Genomic DNA, 14402 nt, shown 5'->3' with positions numbered 1-14402 from the left:
CACAATAACATCTCTATCCTGGACTATCACTGTAGATTTATATGTCACAGCGTTTCAAGTGCTCGTTTAAGTCCTTGTTAAATATGGTGAGAGTACCTGCCCCCTGAAGGAGCAACAACTCATATTCCATCTGGGTAGCCTCCTAATTGATGGATTCAACATTAATTTTTCTAACCAATACACACAAAATGCTGGAGGAACTCAGCAGGCAAGGAAGCATCGGATGGAAAAGAGTACAATCAACGTTTCAGGCCTAGACCCTTCATCGAGACTGGAGAAAAAAAGATGAGGAGTCAGGACAAGAAGGTTGGGGGAGGAGAGGAAGAAACACCAGGTGAAAGGTGAAACCGGGAGTGGGGCTGTGGTGAAGTAAAGAGCTGGGAAGTTGATTGGTGAAAGAGTAGTGAATCTGGGGAATGCTCTGTCACAGATTGCAGTGGAGGCCAAGTCCGTGGGTATATTTGAGGTGGAAGCCGATCATTTCTTGATCAGTCAGAGCATCAAATGATATGGTGAGAAGGCTTCAGGGTTTGACATGTTGTGCATTGAGAAATACTCTTCTGCACTCCACTGTTGTAATGCATCGTTATCTAAGTTACTGTCACCTCCCAGTCAGTTTCAGATGACATTCTATGACCTCTCTCATTAAGTTGTTTTTGCACACTGATCTGCCGCCCACTGGATGATTTTTTGTTATTCTCACCATTCTCTTTAACCCCTGGAGACTGCTGTGTGTGAAATTCCCAGGAGATCAGTAGTTTCTGAAATACTCAAACCACCCTGTCTGGCACCAACAATCATTCCATGGTCAAAGTGACTTGGATCACATATCTTCCCCATTCTGATGTTTGGTCTGAACAACAACTGAACCTCTTGACCATGTCTGCAAGCTTTATTTTTCATTTTCAAAATCTCTTTATTGATACATAATCTTCTACAGCTATAAAATGATACAAGACTTCAACCAGTTGATATATATACAATTAATAAAGCTGAAGAAAAAAACTTATCAAAAAACAATAATATATGATAATGAAAAAAAATTAAAAAGAAGGAAAAAAGAGAAGCCCAACTAACTAAAAAAAAGAAACCCCACTAACTACAAGAGAAAGAAAAAGAAAAAAGAAAAAAAAAGGAAAAAAAACATTAGGAATCAACTCCCAGAGCAATACCGTCTTACCATCATCTATATATATAAAGAAGAAAAATCATTAAGCACCAATTCACATTTATATAAAATAAAATTGGAAGGAAACCATATAAATTAATTCAAATTAAATGATAATATTTGGCAAAAGAGCTCCATCTTCTTTCAAAATCAAATTGAGGATCAAAAGTTTTATTTCTAATTTTTTTCAAAACTAAGACATAACGTTACTTGAGAAAACCATTGAATTAATGTAGGGACAGAGGTATCTTTCCATTTCAATAAAATAGCCCTTGTAGTGTTCTCACACAGGTGTAAAAGAACTCTGAACTAAACACCAAGCATAAATCAATCAATGAGGCGGTCCCAGTAAGATTAACCGTTTACTGTTCACTCTTCCACATTAATGTATGGTGAAAACTGTTGATAAAACAATACAAAATATATACAGTATTTGTTTCCTTCTTGGCATCACATTTACATCATAAATACTTGCAAAAGTAAAACTACAACAACTATATTACATTAAAGTGCAACATACAGTCAGAATCTACCTACGCCACCGACTGGCTTTAAATACACTTCAACACAAACTATCCGCAACTCTTTAAATAACAAAAAACATAAACATTATCAACTGTCATTACTTTTAACAGAATCAGCGTTAACATTTTTAATTCAACATATCGATTATCTCATGAACTTACGGCGTTGCTTCACTAATGTTTCTAGTGCGTAGAAAGAAAACTTTTCTCATGCTGATCCTGCACACATAAGACCCCCCCCCCCCTTCCTGTTTCTCCAAACCGGTATTTTCCCACAAGACGCGGCAAAACCGGGTGTGACGTCATCGCATGCCGCGATATATCACAGACAACGAATTTACTTTAAACAATCTTAACTTTAACTAGAAAATGATAACAAATGTATTACTAAAGTGAAAATATAATAAACTAAACAAATGCCTTAAAGGCAACACAGCCCTTCTTGCCAACAATGTAACAAATGCAATTACATGTTGGTCTGAAGATGAAATACCCTGAATATGATGCAGAACTGTTCCAAATAGAACAGTCAATGTACTAGGTTGTAAATTAATTTTCAGAGCTTTAGAAATTGTAGAAAATAAAGATTTCCAAAAAGATTTTAATGAAGAACATGACCAGAACATATGTGACAAAGTGGCTACTTCAGTTTTACACCTATCGCAATAATTGTCTATGTTAGGAAATACTTTGGATAGTTTCTCCTTTGTTAAATAATAACGGTGAACAATTTTAAATTGAATTAAATAGTGATTGGCACATATCGAGGAAGAATTGACCATTTTCAGAACTCGCAACCAATCTTCATTAACAAAGGTCATATTAAGTTCTCTCTCCCAATCTTGTTTAATCTTTAGTGAGAAGTTATCTTTATGTAGTAAAAATAAATTATAAATTCTACCAATGGAACCTCTTACTAAAGGATTCATATTCAAAATAGTATCTAACAAATCAGATTCTTGCATATATGGAAACTTAGGAAAGTACTTTTGTAAAAAATATCTAACCTGAAGATATTGCAGTAAGTGTGTATGAGAGAATATTTGCTAATTAACTCTTTAAAAGTCATCAATCGACTGTCACAAAATAAATCTGCGAAAAAAACAGATCCCCTTATTTCTCCATAAGAGAAAAATGGGATCGGTTATTGAAGGTTTAAATAAAAAATTTTGATATAAAGAACTTGACATTTTAAATTGTTTAAAATTAAAAAAATTGCAAAACTGAAACCAAATCTGTAAAGACTGTTTAATAACAGGGTAGAGATTTAAATTTGGAATTTTGTAGAGTTGTACAGATAATGGAGTTCCTAATAATGAGGTTAAATGAAATTGTTTGATAGCTGTTAATTCCAAATCAATCCATGCTGGTTTTTTGGCTCTTATCGAGACAATATAGCCAGAAACATAATTGTCAAATATTAACAGTCCAATGATACAATCTTAAATTAGGAAGTGCAAGTCCACCATCTTTTTTAGATTTTTGTAAATGATACTTATTAATTCTTGGTCTTTTATTGTTCCAAATAAAGGACGAAATAATAGTCAATTTGATCAAATTTTTTTTGGTTAAAAAAATAGGTATAATTTGAAAAATATATAAAAATCTAGGTAAAATCATCATTTCACAGCATGGATATGACCTATTAAAGAAAGTGTAAGTGGGTTCCATCTGGAAAATGATTGTTTCATAGAGTCTATTAAAGGAACTATATTAGCTTTATAAAGATCTTTATATTTTTTAGTAATTATAATACCTAAATATTTAGAAGAATTAACAATTCTAAATGGAATATCATTGTATATAAGAACAGGAGCATTTAATGGAAACAATTTTATATACATTAAGTTTATATCCTGAAAATTTTCCAAAATCATTTAGTATTTCCAAAAGATTAGGAATAGATTCTTCAGGGTTTGAAATATAAACCAAAAGATCATCTGCGGAAAGAGAAATCTTATGTATAGTCCCATTTATAGAGATACCATGAATATTTTTAACTTCACTGAGTATTATAGCCAAAGGCTCCAGTACAAGATTAAATAATAAAGGGCTTAATGGACATCCCTGTCTAGTACCTTGTGAAAGTCAAAAAAAAGGAGACCTAAGATTATTAGTAGTAACAGTAGCAATAGGATTCTTATAGATAATTTGAATCCACCTATTGAAATTATTACCAAAGCCATATTTTTCTAATACCTTAAACAGATATGTCCATTCAACTCTATCAAATGCCTTTTCTGCATCGAGAAATAACACATTGGGGTATCTTAGATAGTGATGAATATATAATGTTCATCAATCTCTGAACATTGGAGAAAGAGTAACGGCCTTTCATAAAGCCTGTTTGATCCAGAGAGATGATTTTAGTTGAAACATTTTCCAAATGGTTAGCCATTATCTTAGAAAGAATTTTGCGTCCACATTTAATAATGAAATAGGTCTATATGATGAACATTCAGTAGAATCTTTATCTTTCTTAAGGATTAAGGAAACAGAATCTTCATAAAAATGATGTAAATTACCCTTCTCAAAAGATTCATGAAATATTTCCAAAAGATATGGAGAAAGTAATTTTTCAATTTTTTTGTAAAATCCTACTGAATAACCATCAAGTCCAGGAGCTTTGCCTGATTGCATTGACAACAAAGCCTTCTGAATTTCATGCTCAGTAATTGGAGCTTCAAGCATCCGTTGATCTTCAACAGTAATTTGAGGAAATTTAATCTTATGTAAAAAAGCCTTCATTTTGGAGGAATCTGAAGGAAATTGAGATTTATAAAGATCAGAATAAAAATCCTGAAAAATATTATTAATGTCTTCATGATTACTTACTATATCTCCATTATCTTAACGAATCTTTAAAATTTGTCTTTTCCTCTAGCTGCCCTTAATTGGGAAGCTAAGAGCCTATTATTTTTATCTCCAAAAATATGAAACTGACTTTTCAAATAGGATAATTGAATAATAAATTATATTGTGATTGTAATTCCACTCTTTTAAACAAATCAACATTTGGAGCGGTTGCATTGATGTTATCTAAATCTTTAATTTGTTTAGAAATTTTATCTAATTCCATTCTTGCCTGTTTCTTCAGCTTTGCTATATACGAAATAATCTGACCACGTAAATAAGCTTTTAATGTATCCAAATTACTATCTTTGAGACGTTTCCTGTATTTATCAAAGAGAAAAAACACTTTTATCTGAGTTTCAATAATTCTGAGCTTTGTAACAAATGTTCTGAAAAATGCCAAAGTGGTCTTGTAGAAGCAACATCTTTCAGTTCAAATATTAAGTTTAAGGGAACGTGATCAGAGATAACAATTACATCATATTCACATTTCTTTTTTTTTTAAACTTTTTTTATTGTTTTGAAATAGTTACAGAATAAATGTGTATGAAAAAAAAGTGTTACCCAGCCCCCCTCCCCTTAACCCCTCCCCCCTAACATCCCTATTAAAAAAATAAGAAAGAAAAAAAAAGGGAATGCCTGGATGTTGGAAGATCCCCACATGCTCCACGGAGTTCTCATTTTTTTAATATATGTTAAAATTCTTTTTCTTTTTACTGGCCCATTAAGCCCATTAACATTAAAACTTAAAAACTTTAGTAGATTAGTCATTATTTTTTTTAATATATTACTCTAATCTATAATAATACCTAATCTTTCCACTTTCGTGGTATCCTGGGAAATCTTTATAAAAATCTCCGTGTTGCTATGTGTGTCCCCACCAATCATCCAGGCAAAAAGATAGAAAAAAATTAAAATATAAAGAAAAAAAAACCAAAATACCCCCCTACTAATGTTGTGGAAAAAAAAAACACAACATTACCCCCCTCTGCTGTACGGGTCATGGCAACCGCCATGATTACACACGTGAATCCCGCAGTAACCGATCCTCAGCCTCCCAGCCCCCCCGCAACATAAAAAAGTATATGTATAAGAAGAGAAAAAAAAAATACTGTTCTCATTTAGTATTTCTAAAATTTTGCTTTTCTCTTCTATAATATCCATAAATGTCCATCACTTCTGTTCCTTGGGTCTATCTTCATCTTTAATCCATTACGTTTGGAAGCCTCTATGTGTAATTAGCGAATAGATGGAAGTTCTTGTACAAACTCCTCCGCTTTTTGATAATCAGAAAAAAAAATTTTCCCTCCTCCAAAAAAATTATCAGTGTTGCTGGATGACGCATTGTAAATTTATAACCCTTTTCCCATAAGGCTTTTTTCACTGGGTTAAATTCCTTCTTTCTCTTCAATAGGTTGTAACTTATATCAGGGTAAAAAAGAACTGGTTTCCCTGCTATCATCAATGGCCCATTTCTATTTTTGGCACTTTGGGCAGCGGCCTTCAGGATCTTTTCTTTGTCTTGGTATCGTAAGCATTTTATCAAAATTGATCGTGGGTTTTGATCAGCTCGAGGTCTTGACCTTAAAGATCTATGCGCCCGTTCAATCTCAATTGGAGTTTCTCTTTCCATTTTCAATTTTTCAGGGATCCATTTTTGAAAAAAATTTATTGGATCTTCTCCTTCTATATCTTATTTGAGTCCAACAATTTTAATATTATTTCGTCTACTGAGATTTTCAAGCTTATCAATTTTTTCCATAAATTGTTTTCTTTCTGATGTCCAAGCCGTATTTTCCTTTTCCATTTTGTCCGTTCTTTCAACCATATCTTCCGTTGTAGTTTCCAAGTCCGTAATTCTTTTTTCCATTTTTTCCTGTCTCTTTGCCATTTTATCAAGCATAGTCTCCATATTGGTCATTTTTTTTTCGAGTATTTTTAATTACTTTTAATGTGTCTAATTTACGCATTATTTGCCTCAAAGTCTTTTCTATATTTCTAGAAGGACTTTTGCCTCCTTCTTCAGCTGATCCTTCCGAGAGATTTGACTCTCCCTCCGATTCGCTATCACTTTCAGTTGCAGTGGTAGCTGAGCTTTGTAGTTCTTGTTGCTCCCGTTTGCACATGCTCCATCCTTCGCGTTTGCGCAGCTCACGGTGGTCTTTTCCTGTGGCCAATGTTGCCACAGTCTCCTGTTCCGTATCGCCGGTGATATAATGTACCTGAGACCGCGGTTCCTCGGTAGACGTGGGCCTTGTTCTTGTTCCAACTTGCGTAGTCTTCCCAGTATTAGTTTTCTTCATCTTCCTTCTTTGAGGCATAGCTTGACACAGTCCGGAGTCGTTTATAAGTAACTTTTAGAAAGTATTGACTAACTTTTCTTCATTTAAACATTAATTTATTAACTTTTTACGGGAGAGCTGGGTCCCTGCGTCTCGATCCTACGTCATCACGTGATGTCCCCCCATATTCACATTTCTGAACATTAAATAAAAGTTGAGGGTTGACTATAAAATAGTCGATTTTCAAATATTTATTATGAACATGTGAGAAAAAGGAATATTCTCTATCACTAGGATGCATATGTCTCCAAATTTCAATTAAGTCATAATCAATTAAAAAGGAATTAATAAGTGATGCAGAATGACAGGGAGTTGATGTTTGGATGATGACTTATCTATTAAAGGATTTAAACAAGTATTAAAATCACCACCCATTAATAACATATATTCATTTAGATCAGGTAATAGAGCAAAAACAACTTTAAAGAATGAGGGATCATCAACATTTGGTCCACATATATTAACCAAAACCATTTTCCTGTTGTAAATTGTTCCCTTAACAATCAAAAATGTACCATTAATATCAGCTATAATATCCTCCTGGTTAAAAGGAATATTGGAATCAATGAATGGAAACACCTCTAATTTTACTTTGAGAATTTGTGCAAAGATTATATCAGGCTGCAATCAGTTAATAGTTTTAAATGTTTTCTTATGCTTAATAGGATGATTCCAACCACGGACATTCCAACTTAAAACATTTAACTGTTTAAATACCATCATGAGACTTTATAACTAAAAAAAAAGTAATTAGACTCATGTCAGGATAAGTTAGTCAAGAATGGCGGAGATAAACAATGATAATAATTTGCGTACACTCCGGAATTCCATAATGGGGATAAAAAATAAGAAAATAAAAAAGGAAAAACCCACCCAACCTCCAAAGCCCGGAAATAGGTCAATATCGATGGACGCAAGCCCCAAAGAATGTATGAAAAGCAATTGTAAACTCCACCTGCCTGAATAAAAGGTAAAAATGAAAAGAGTAATCTCTGTCTCCCTCTTCCAGACATACATCTCATTACAGTCGACATACAGCTCATTACAGTTGAGTTGAAAAGAACAGCTATTAGAAACAACCTTCAGTTTTGAAAATGACCTTCATAATATTAGATAAGGAAAAAAACACGTCCAAAAAAAATTATTGTAATATTTGCTCAGAAGAAAAACAATCGCCATCTTTAAATTATCAAATCTATCTTTAAAACATAAAGAAACCCAGATAATTACTTAAAAGTTCTTAACAAAAGCATACGAAGCACAAAAGCAATTAGTTCATTTAAATGCTGCAAACAGAATTTTTTTTTTAGATGGTTCAAAGTTATCAACAGTCTTTCGACAGTTCTCTTGCTTGTCTTCTGAGGTTAAAACCATCCAAACCAGTCTATTTCAGAAATGAAAGTACATTTTAAGGTAAAGACTTCCTGTACCCATCAAATCTTCTGATTTCATCACTCCTTACATCGCGAGACAATTAAACAGTTGTAAATCATTCAAACTTCAGACTTCAGACTCGTCAGGGAGAGAATTAATAAAATGCAATGATTCAGCTGGGTCCTCAAAAATATGAACACCAGAATTTTAGATGAAAAGCCTTAATGTAGCTGGGTATTGAAGAGATGGATGCAACTTTCTTTGATAAGTAAGCCGTACGCATTACAGCAGCGAATCCAGAACGTTTCTGAAAAACTTCACGTGGAAAATCTTCGAAGAAGTGAATCTCAGAGCATTGAAATTGTAACAACCTTTGTTTTCTTGCAAGCTTAATAATGCGGTCTTTGTCTCTAAAATGGAGAAAACGCACAACAACACCCCTGTTGTGTTGTGTCAACAACACTTGATCCGAGGACTTTAAAGCACCAACTCTATGAGCCATTTCAGTCTCCAGCAGTTGTAGGCAAACCTCCGGAAATAAAGATTGAAACATTTTAGCAAAATAATCCAGTATGTGGGCAGATTCTGATTTCTCTTTTAATCCAACAATTTCAATATTGTTCCGACGAGAGCGAGCCTCCAAATCCACGATCCGTTGTTGAGCCTTTTCCAAACGAGAAGAACTATTAGCCGCATTTATGCAAGCTTTATGCATTGGGTTGGCTGATTAGATATTTGCTTTATTAGAGTAGGTGTCCAGGTGTTCCTAATAGAGTGGCCATTGAGTGCTAGTGCTTTTGCCATTTAAGTGGGATTTACTTGTAAGTCATTTAAAACACAATCAAGACATTATAATTCCCTGACTGGCTTCACTCTTATTTTCTCTATAGGCCTGGTCCAGAGAGTGCTTAAAAACATGACTTTGTGGCACTTTGAAGGTCTGCCAAACCTACTGAGATCGGTCCAGGTACGTGGATAGTTGACATCCGTTTTTCCATTGGCGAAGGGTTGGGAATGAGTGATGTGTCTGAAATCCATCAGAGGATGCTGAATCTGAAAAGCAGAATCTCCCAGGGAAAATGACTGGTAATATTTAGAAAGAATTGAGGAGCTCGAGAGGTTGAGATCGGTGATCTAATGGCATGAGTTCAAATCTCACCTCAGCTACTGGAGAATTGAAACTCAGCTAATTTAAACAAAATATGGAGTAATTAAAGAAAAGCAATCTAAGTAATGGCAACAATGAAACAATTGGGAAACTGTAAAACTCTGTCTAGTGATACAAGGATTGATTCTGAGTCCACTGTTATGGATTTGGATGAGAATGTAGTTGACATGCTTGGTAACTTTTTAGATGACACAAAACAAATGGTACAAACAAGAGGTGCTGGAAAGCCGAGTAACACACACACAAAATGCTGGAGGAACTCCGCAGGCCAGGCAGCATCAATGGAGCAGAGGAAACAGTTTATATTTCAGGCCGAGACCCTTCATCACGACTGAAAAAATTGGTATTATAGTAGACAGTGACGGTTATGTAAGGTACAGCTGTCTTTTGATCAACTGGGAAAGTGGGCCAAGGAATGGCAGGTGGAATTTAACTCGGGTGTGAAGTGTTACATTTTGGCTGTGTTTGACCCATCTCCCTCAAATCTATGTGCCTGTCCAAATTCTTTGAAATATTGCAATTTTATTGACCTGTACTAATTCATCTGGCAGCTCGTTTCATATACCTGTGTGTTCTTCAGTTTGCAACTAGAGTAACTCAAAAGACCAGTTGTAGTTTTTGAGAGAAAAGTCTTGCTAGGTATAGTTTACTGAGATTATGTGAATAATGCACTTTGAAAGAGTGTGTGGGAAGGCAATATCATCGAAGGGGACCGAAAATCAACTATCAAATACCTACCAAGTATTGAAAGGCATAGATGTTGTGGATGTGGAAGTCTAGGACCAGAAGGCATAGCCTCAGAATAGGGCATCCGTTCAGAACAGAGATAATGAGAGTTTTTATTTTTAGCCTGAAGTTGGTAAATCTCTGGAATTCATCATTGCAGGTGGCTGTGAAGGACAGGTCAGAGGGTATATTGAAAGTGGAGGTTGATGGATTCCTGATGAGTAAGTATGTCACTGGCTATGGAGGGAAGGCAGGAAACTGGGATTGAGAAGGAAGAATAAATCAATAATGATTGAATGATGGAGCAGAATTGATAGGCTGAATGGCCAACTTCTCCTCATGTATCTTATGGTACTATTATTATGAGATGAAATAAGTTATGAAACAACACTGCTACGTACCTTTTCCCCTGTAATTGGTAAATGCAGACTCCCCATTCCTATCACTGAGAAAGCAGTGATCTGAAGCCATGGTAGCCTGGTGAGGTCTGAGAGAAGCAGCTTTTACTAGATAATGAAGGGGAATCCCAGCATGGTCAGACTCTGCTGTTGAGCTCCACATGGCCCAGCAATGGAGAGTAATATATGCACCAACATCTCACTCAGTATACCCTGGGTAGAAGCAACTCTCTCCAAGTCCGGGACTAACTTGAGTGGGAGTGGATAACACTGGCAGTGGTCTTTGATCCATAGCCAAGTCTGGCAGTGACACAAACCATCTGTAAAGTCCCAGCCAAGTACAGGTTGAGTACCCCTTATCTGAAATTCTAAATCCAAAGTTGTTTTGAGTGCAAATGGTAAATTCCCCAAGGCGCTGGGAAGGTTCCCAGACATTGTGCAGATGTGTGCACACCACAGACATCTCTGCAAAGGGACCTCCGGTTGTAATGAACAGAACATAATGACAAATAGAAAAACGCTGAATAAAGTGAAAAATGAATATCTCGAATATGTATTGAAAGAATGGATTATTAGTTGCAGAGTGAACATCTGCTGATCATGAAACAAGCAAAATTCTATCATGGCAAACAAAAAATTGAAACTAATTGTGAATATTCAACAAGCTGGTAGTAGAAATTTAAGAAAAGGCACAGTATTAAATGTTTAAAGATTTGTGGTGATAAAGTGTATGCTGATTATGAAGCAGCAGAGAAATTTATTGATAAGTTAGCCGCTGATGAAAATCTAACGCTGCAGCAGGACGTGAGTGATGAACAAGTGTAAGACAAAGACTGCTTACTAGTAGCACATAAATTCAGAGTTGGAAATTATGGTGGTCCCAAGCTATTCAATTATATATTCCAAAATTCAAAACAATAATCTAAAATCCTGAAAACTTCTGGCCCAAGCATTTTGGATAAGGGGTACTCAACCTATATTTACAAACAACCTGTCTTCTGCAGAAAATGATCGATGATATTCAGGAGGAGCAGAAAATGGAAGCGGAGAAAATGCTGAAGACTTTGTTCAAAATGGAAAGCCTGATCTACACTCAGGACTTAATTTACTGCAAAAAGCTGAAGAAGGTTCAGGATGCATATAAAAAATCAGCCAAGGAAGAAGAAACCTCAGAAAATGTTTATGAAAAATCAGACGAGGAAGAAGAAACGTCAGAGAATGCTTATGAAAAATCAGACGAGGAAGAAGGAACCTCAGAGAATGTTGTTAAAAACACACAAATGGCTGGAATGTCAACTCATTTGAAGGCCTATTATAAGGTGAGTTAGCCAACTAATACAACTAGATTTTTAACAATAAACTAACAATGCTACTCCCTTCAGTAGGTCTAGATTGATTGGTCTGCATGTACACAGCATTGTGAACATGAGGAGGGCAAAGGTCACCGCAGCCTAAGGGTACTGAGCAACAAGTGCTTCCAGGAACAAAATAATCTGGTATAAAAGACCAAAGATGCCCAAGTTATTTTTAGCAGAAACATCTTCACCCATCCTAAATGTGTGGTTGGATTGTTGTTGAGAATGTTTATGAGATGCTGTTCTGATTCAATGGTTCAGTTTAATATCAGAGAATGTATACAATATACAGGCTGAAATTCTTACTCTTCACAGACATCCACAGAACAGAAAAAAAACCCAAAGAATGAATGGCAGAAAATGTTAGAACGGCAAAGCCCAATCCCCCCCTCCCGTTCACAGACAACAGCAAAAGCATCAACTCTCTCCCTTCCCCCCACTAGGTTCAGCAAAAGCATCAAATCCCCCCACCACCCACCATACAATCAATAGCAAGCCCCCAGAAACCACGATCTGGAGTTCGTCAGGAACTACTGTCCATCCCAACACTTCAACATCTCAGACAGGCTCTCCCCCTCACTAGCAAGCGGCAGAGAGTTATTGCTCCTGCAACAACAAGAGGGGAGACGAACAGCTCTCTGTTTCAATGTTACAATCTGCCATGTTGCCTGTCCGAGTTCCTCGACTCGAGGACCGACTGTTAACTCACCATCGAGAGAGAGAGAGAGAGAGAGATTAAGTGCAGGGGTCTTCAGGTTGTCCACAGGGCTACACTCCAAAGGCACACATCTTCCAGGCCACACCTGGAGATATCGAAACACAAGGCCACATGACAAGTCCTAAAGCAGGAATTCACTGTGCTTGCAAAACCATAGTCTGAGCTAAATCTGTAGATCGTGGACTCCTACAGGACCCCAGACACATTGAGAAGAAAAGAGAGACCTAAAAAAAAGAGGAAGAATAACCAATTTTGCAGATGAACTGGAAAAAATTCGCCTGAGTCTGCAAAAAATCTCTGCTACCAGGAAATAAGACTCTGATAAACCAGGTTAATATAGTACAGTGTATTGTCTCTCTTACCTTTTCCTTAGTACGTCATAATACCATGATGTTGTACACCCAAGATACACAAGGTACTTCAAAAGGGTGGCTTGGTAGCACAGCAGTTCGTGCTTTACAGCACCATTGATCACTAATGTGGGTTCGATTCCCACTGCTGCCTGTGAGGAGTTTGTACATTCTCCCTGTGACAGTGGGGGATTCCTCTCGGTGCGCAGACCGTTAGGGTTAGTGAGTTGGGGACATGCTTTGTTGGCACCAGAAGCAAGGCCACACTTGAGACTAACCTCAGCACACTCCTTGGACTGCAGGCATTTCACTGCATGTTTTGATGTTTCCATGCACATATGACAAATAAAGCTAAAAATTCAATCTTTAAAGCCTCAACCCTCACTTGCAGCAAAGACTCGCAGAAGGTTGATGTTGGATCGACTTTATATTTCAGATTGCTTTGAACCGACTGGCTGATATAGTGCCAATGGCCATTAACTTTCACCTGCTGCAGGAGTTGGCAGACAAGCTACACCGTGAAATGTTGCTGTTGCTGCAGCACAGGAATCATATTGAGATGTTGCTGATGGAAGAGGCGGGTATCTTCGAGAAGCGCCAGCTCCTCTGCAACCGCCTGAAGAGACTGAAAAAAGCTAGTGAGGCCTTGACCATGTATTAACAGAACATATCCTGCTGTTAGATAGAGTGAACATTAAATAAACTGGTGAATGAATAGTGTAACGTGCTGTAAGGTTTCACTGCTAACGTAATAGTTTTTTTTGGTAATGTTCACTGCAGAAGTAACAGTTTCTCTGTAGCAGCATTGTTTGGGTTAATGCTGGAGATAACAGGATTGTGGATGCATGTTAGCCAATCAGGAATTTGTTGCCCTGTCTTGTGAATCTGTAAGCAGTTGATTTCATGGGCTTTTGGGGGGGGGGGGGGGAGGGAGGGAGAGAGAGAGAGAGAGAGAGAGAGAGAGAGAGAGAGAGAGAGAGAGATACTGAAGTGCTTTTGTTCAAATCAAGTTTATCAGTTTGACCACCAGTGTCATTACGTGAGAAAAGTCCACTACCTTCCCAGCCAAGGGCTGCTGATGAATCACACTGATAATCCAGGAAGTCGGGAAAAATCAGGTTCATTACGGCCCAGTGCTATAAAAACCAACGTGCACACTGCACATTGCTGGTGCCCCATCAGTAGTAATTGCCAGCGGTTTATGAATGGGGATGTCATATTCACGGACTTTTTTTTCAAACTCATTGTAAATATCCTCACCTCTTGTTCTCTCCTTTAAGTGCAAAAGAGTGAGCAAGAAATACTTTGTTGTAAAATCCTGGGAAGTCATTCTGACAAATACAACAAGCTGAGCTGTTTGCATTACATCCAGGGATTCATCAAACTGTTGTGAAAAAATATTCACAGAGTGACAAGTCCTTTAACA

At 36.6% G+C, this 14402-nt stretch overlaps 1 protein-coding gene across 1 annotated transcript in view; it reads left to right on the top strand.

Annotated features, from left to right (window-relative positions):
* The window catches only part of LOC140727544 (interferon-induced GTP-binding protein Mx-like), a 56657-nt gene extending 42785 nt beyond the window's left edge, over window positions 1-13872 (top strand). Inside the window, exons 13-15 of the mRNA XM_073045013.1 lie at window positions 9152-9228; window positions 11558-11872; window positions 13413-13872. Coding sequence (XP_072901114.1) covers window positions 9152-9228; window positions 11558-11872; window positions 13413-13637 — 617 coding nt within the window. The 3' untranslated portion in view covers window positions 13638-13872. The remainder of the gene's footprint in view (window positions 1-9151; window positions 9229-11557; window positions 11873-13412) is intronic.
* The last annotated feature ends 530 nt before the right edge of the window (window positions 13873-14402 follow it).

The sequence above is a fragment of the Hemitrygon akajei genome, chromosome 5, assembly GCF_048418815.1.
Source record: "Hemitrygon akajei chromosome 5, sHemAka1.3, whole genome shotgun sequence".
In the NCBI taxonomy this organism is placed as follows: Eukaryota; Metazoa; Chordata; class Chondrichthyes; order Myliobatiformes; family Dasyatidae; genus Hemitrygon; species Hemitrygon akajei.
This window is presented reverse-complemented; position numbering and strand designations above follow the sequence as displayed.